General features: G+C 55.1%; 1 protein-coding gene across 2 annotated transcripts in view; it reads left to right on the top strand.

Annotated features, from left to right (window-relative positions):
• Nucleotides 1-228: 228 nt before the first annotated feature.
• GALNT7 (polypeptide N-acetylgalactosaminyltransferase 7) overlaps nt 229-6,000 on the top strand; it is a 71,450-nt gene continuing 65,678 nt past the window's right edge. For both annotated transcript variants that reach the window (XM_063336612.1, XM_063336611.1), the window contains exon 1: nt 229-368. In XM_063336612.1, the coding sequence (XP_063192682.1) occupies nt 243-368 (126 nt within the window). In that variant the 5' untranslated portion in view covers nt 229-242. The remainder of the gene's footprint in view (nt 369-6,000) is intronic.

The raw sequence follows: 6,000 nt of genomic DNA, 5'->3' as shown, positions 1-6,000 counted from the left end.
GACTTCCTGCTCCGCATCGCGCCGGCGGGGAGGCAAAAAAAAAAAGAAAAAAAAAAAAGGATAAAAAAAGGGGGTTGGAAAAAAAAAAAAAGGCAGAAAGTTTGCGGGGCGCGGCGGCGGCGGGAGGACCGCCTCTCGGCGCCGGGGGGCGGAAGCCCCATCCCGCCGGTGCGGGGCCGTGCGCGGCGTGCGGCGGCGGCGGGAGGAGGAGGAGGAGGAGGAGGAGGAGGAGGAGGAGGAGGATGCGGCTGAAGCCGGGCTTGCTGCTGCGCGCCCTGCTGCTGGCCGGCGGCTTCCTGGGGCTGCTGCTGCTCTGGTCCTCGCTGTCCCCCCGCGCCGAGGAGCCGGTCGCCCCGGGCCGGGCGCGGGTGAGTGCGCGGCGGGGCGGGCGGCACCGGGGGCGGGGGGCGGCCGCCCGGGCCGCGGCCTGCGGCGCCTGCAGGCCCGAGAGGGGAGAGCGGGGCGGCGGGGCCGGACGGGCGCGGACCCCGGGCGCGGCGGCCCTGCCCGGGCGGAGGCGCGGCGGGGAGCGGGGCCGCCGGGCCGGGCCCTGCCGCCGGTGCCCGCCGCGGCCCGGGGGTGCGGGCAGTGCGGCCCGGGCCCGGGGCACCCGCAGCGCCGGGGTCGCCGTCCCCTCGGGTGGACGGTGCGCTGTGCCCTGCGAGGGTCTTCCCCGCAGCCCCGGCGCGGCGGCCGGTGTCACCCGCCGCCCCATCGGCTCCCTGAGGGGACACCGGCCGAGCCGGCGGGCGGGGGAGCGGCGTGGGGCGGGAGTGACAGGGCAGGGTGACCCATGGAGTGACACAGCAGGGGTGACATGGTGGAGTGGCCCGTGGGGTGACCTGTGGGGTGACATGGTGGGGTGACACAGCAGTGTATCGGTAGGGGTGGCGCAGTGGGGTGACCCGTGGAGTGACACAGTGGGGGTGACATGGTGGGGTGACCTGGCAGGGTGGTCCAGTGTTGGTGGCCCACGGGGTGATTTGGCTGGGTGACATGTGGGGGTGACCCGTGGGGTGACATGGTGGGGTCACACGGCAGGGTGACCCGTGGGGTGACCTGGCAGGGTGGTCCAGTGGGGGTGACCCACGGGGTGGCTCGGATGGGTGACGTGGAGGGGGTGACCCGTGGGGTGACATGGTGGGGTCACACAGTGGGGTGGCCTGCTGGGGGTGACATGGCAGGGTGACCCGTGGAGTGACAAGGTGAGGGGTGGCCCAATGGGGTGACACGGTGGGGTGACATGATGGAGTGACCGGAGGAACAGTGGAGCAGCAGGTGCGGGGCACAAGCCCTGTGACAGCCCCTTGTGGGGGGACATCCCAGCTGCCGGGGGGTGGCAGAGGGCTCCTTCCATCTGCACCAGGCGTGTTAGAGCCACGCAGGGCAGCCAGAGACCTGCTTCCAGCGAGATGAGTCCGGATTATTCTAGTCTTGGTAAAGTCGTAAAATTTCACAGTGACTATCTCAAAAAGTGGTCTTTTACGATGTGTTCACTGATGATGGTGGCCCTCTCTTGTGGGCCACCTTGAGTAATCGCAGATGGCATGGGGGCTGGCGGGCTCTTGCGTGGGAAAGCTGGTGGTGACTTTGGAGTCCTTCAGCGGCTGCTCCGTCTTGGGAAGGTGGTGGCGGCGCCGTATCTGGGCAGTTAGCGCTGAGATAACAGCCCACAGCGGGCCTGTGGGAGACCGGCAGCTCATTCCATGGTGAGGTTTCTGTAATCTCTTCCTCTAGACACACCATGGCCTTTTTTTTGTTGAGGAGCTTTATTTGCGTACCTCCCAGGAAATTGTCAGGCAGAAAACATTTCGTGTCAAAACCAGTCAGATTGCTTTCCCTGCTCAGGAAAGGGTGGCAGACCTGGGAAGTGACACAGTTACGGTTGCATTGCTGTGTAGGGCAGTCACCATCTCCAGATGATTGTCCTGGGGTGGCAGCTGAAATATCGTGGCCCCCCCTCAGTTTATGTGGGTGAGTTCTCGTTCGGAGATGGTTCCTGGCTGGTGGTCGTGGCCATGAAGGGTTTTTACAGGCCAGCCCCGGGTAAAGCAGCGTTCTGTCCCCTTTGCCCCCGCCTCGACTGGAGGAGGAAACATCCCTGACAGCCACCTCAGGAAATAATTCACTCTTTGTTGGGAACAAATATAATTATATTAAGTAAACACTGTCAAAGATGAAATCTAAACAGAATGTCTGGTTCGTTAGCCAGATCGGCTGTTTACTCATCGTTGCGATGCGTGTGAGAGTGGGCAGCACCTGCATCTTCATCGTTTTCTGGGAGATGGTGTTGTCAGTAGGAAATCCGTGGTTTGGTTTGGGCCGCTTTCCCGCTGGGATGCGGGGTGCCGGGTGAGCGGCTGGCGGAGCTGCGGCGTGTTTCTGGGGTGCATCCTGCATCCCGCATCCCACCGGGACGGACGTGGCCTCGGGGTGCGCTCCCGCTACGGCATCAGGGAAGCAGGACTTTCGCCATAACTCCTTCTCCGAAACGCACTTTGCTCAGTGGTTCCAATGTGTGTGTTTGCTCAGCTCTTAGCTGCCGGAAAGTTTGTTAAGCTAAAGATAACAGAATAATTTTTCTTCTTCCCGTACAGCACCCTCCTCCCTTTGCTTGCGCTGAAAGCTTGGCCAACAAATGTAAAATTCCTCCTCAGACAGCACCAGCTTAAAATAGAATTTAACATTTTATAGCTAACCTCCGGCAGTACCCTTTCCCTCTCGGCGCGGTAACCCCGGGCACTGTGTAATAACGCTGAGGCATTAAAGAAGCAAAGATGAAAAGTTCTGCTGTGTTGTTCTTTTTGCATTTATAACTTGAATCTTTTCCTGCTTACAGCAGCAGATGAGAATAGGAAACACCGAAGCTCTCGTAGTGGTGTTATAACTATGTAACTTTAAAAAAAAAAAAAAATACATATTCTCCCTTCGACTGTTGTGTTATGCTTTTTCTCCTGATTTTAAAAGATTTCAGAGATCTTTTGGAGAGGTGAGATGGTTAACGTACAGGGAGTTTTTCAAAGAAAAAGTGAAAGTGGAGAAGTGGCTGTTTGGGAAGGAAATGAGAGCACACAGAGGTAATAATGTAATGCAGGCAGCTGGAGATGAGAGGAGGCCTTTCTCTCCGGTAGACGGCTGCCACAGACGCACGTGTGCGCTGAGAGCGTGCTCGGAAGCTGGGGAGACAAAGCCCTTCTCCGGGTGACCCAACTGGGGAACTTTGTTTCTGCAGGACACCACTCGAGGAGAACGTGAGGGAGAGGTTCAGTATTTACTCATCTGCGTTATCAGAAATAGCCAAGCAGAATAAAATAATCTTTATCACAGAATCACCGAATGGCAGGGGTTGGCAGGGCCCTCTGGAGATCACCCAGTCCCACCCCTGCCAGAGCAGGGGCACCCAGAGCAGGTGGCACAGGAACGCGTCCAGGCGGGTTTGGGATGTCTCCAGAGACGGAGACTCCCCCACCTCTCTGGGCAGCCTGTGCCAGGGCTCTGCCACCCTCACAGCAAAGAAGTTCCTCCTCATGTTGAGATGGAACTTCCGATGCTCAAGTTTGTGCCCGTTACCCCTTGTCCTGTCCCCGGGCACCACTGAGAAGAGCCTGGCCCCGTCCTCCTGACACCCCCCCTTTCAGTATTTATAAGAGTTGATAAGGTCCCCCCTCAGCCATCTTTTTTCCAGACTGAAGAGACCCAAATCCCTCAGCCTTTCTTCATCAGAGAGGTGTTCCAGTCCCCTCAGCATCCTAACGAGTTTTTAGTTTCCAATCTAAACCAAACAGAAACAGTGAAAATACAGTAAGGTCAGTCTTCAGGGTCTTTAGAAGCACATCTGCGCGTGTGCGAGGAAGGACACCTGCTCACCGGCAGGGTTACAAGGGCACTGAAGATTGAGGCAGGGACACCCTTGTTTATGGCTGAGAGAAAAGATTAGGTAAGAATCATTGATCCGATTGTTAGGTGCGTGTTGTGGGGTCTTCCAGGTGTTTTCTGGTGCCTTCTGCTGCTCTGGATGGAGGGATCAGGGCTTTGGAGCTAGCAGGAGGTGGCTGAGGCTGCTTCCCGTCCAGGGATTGTGCTGGGGATCCCACTACAGTCAGCGGTGGTCTCCAGTGAGATACGGCACTGGTGTCAGCATGGGAGGTACAGCTGGTGTCACCGGGGAGAGGGTGGGACAGCAGGACAGCAGGCAGAGGCGATGGGCTGAAACAGTAAAGAACAATTCATGACTGAAAAGTTGGGAACGGTGTATTTGGAGGCGTAAATGTAGCATGGGTCAACTTTAGCTCTGCAAACCTGACCAACTGCAGTGTGTTAAAGCAACCAAATTAGTATTCAGAGCTGGAAAGGTTATGTGTGGTTGCGGTTGGTGGGTTTGGTCATGGGGTTTTTTTGGAAGGTCTGTTTAGCTTCCCTGGGGCAAAGCTGGAGGTACATCTTCTCATTCTCCTAGTCCATGTGGTACCAGTATCACCAGTGGTCTGCGTCCTCCCATCTTCACTGCAACCCCCAAGAAGCTGATAGAGATGACCCTATTTGGGTGGCCACATGAAGGACAGTAATAAAGAGCGTCCGGCACGTTGCTAACACCCTTGCTGGGAAGGCAGCAGGAGATCTGCTGGGGCGTGTGGCTGCCCTTGCACCAGTCAGAGACGTGGCGGGGAGACGGTGAGATCCGTTCCCCACAGCGAGGATGCTGCGCATGAAGGTGGAGAATCTGCGATGCGGAGGAGTTAGAAAAGGAGAAACAGAAGCTGGGTGGACATTTTCGGAGAGTTCTGGTGACACCCCTTCACCCCTGCTTTAAGGGCCGTGATATCCTGTATGCCGTGGCTGCGTTGTCACCCGGAGCTTAAGGACAAGTTGTGGACTGAACTTGAAGTGTTGTTGTGATTTAAATTAGATCCTTTGCGGTGGAAGTCCCAGCGGAAACTCTCTGCTTTCCCTTGAGGAGTAACAGCAATGTGCTTGGGAGAGGAATTGAGACGTGGGAATTTGAAGTTGGTGTCATTGCTGGAGGAAAGGCGGAATTGGAATGGGACGATAAATCTGTAACGGGGAAGGTGGTGTTTGGTAGTGAAGGGATTCGAGTTGTCCGAGTTTAGTAAAAAACACAATGCGCTGTGGTACACAGTAAAATAATCTCACTCCCCAGTTGCTTTCTGTGGTTTTCTATGTGTTGGTCACTTTTTTTGACTGGTTTGCCGTCAGTTCTGTGGCTCTGGTACTGGGGAACACCTGGGCAAACTGACGCTCTTCACCAAGCTCGGTCTGAGACCCGCGGGGAGCTCGCTACGGCAAAGAGCTGCTGGTGGGGAAAGGAGCATCAGCTTCTTCTTCCCCTCTCTTTATTACAGTAATCTTCAGCGTTGCTAGCGACGGTAATGGGCAAAATGTTTTGAGATATTAAATGCTAATTTTTTTTTTAATGTGCGCTTTCATCTAAATTGGCTTCGGAAAAGCTTGTAAAAATGCGTCGCCCTTGGGAGAGTGTAAAAACCCCAGTCCCTACCATATTTAACAGTGAAATCTTTTGACAAACGCTTGCAGTTATTTTGCAGAATAAATGACCACAAAGTGAATAATGTGAAGAAATGAAGAAGGAAAAAAAAAGCCTACGTAATTCCTACAATTTGTGTATACATACCTAGATTGTATTAAAACTTGCTTGAACTCTTTTGTCAAGCTCCCTTGCAATAAGTTAGGTAAATAACTCTTTATTGTGTCGAGACTTTTAATTATGTAAATGTCTACTTCTCTAGAGAGAGCAGTTTTGCACCATTTTGTCTGTATGTGACAAGATTCCTTTTGTCCTCTTCTAGCCCCGGGTGTTGCTCTCCGTGAGTAATGTAAAGGAACTGAACAGCAGAAAAATCAAAGATCTTAGGAAAAGGCTGGCGTTTGCTTTTCAAGAATCCCGTTGCAGGAGAAAGGGGCTCCAGAGCCGCCGGGGCACCTTTGGCAGGGTCCTCGGTGCAGGGTGAAGGGCGTTTCTGC

Source organism: Chroicocephalus ridibundus, chromosome 5 (genome assembly GCF_963924245.1).
Source record: "Chroicocephalus ridibundus chromosome 5, bChrRid1.1, whole genome shotgun sequence".
NCBI classification, from domain to species: domain Eukaryota; kingdom Metazoa; phylum Chordata; class Aves; order Charadriiformes; family Laridae; genus Chroicocephalus; species Chroicocephalus ridibundus.
The sequence above is the reverse complement of the archived record's forward strand: the minus strand, read 5'-3'. Positions and strand labels throughout refer to the sequence as shown.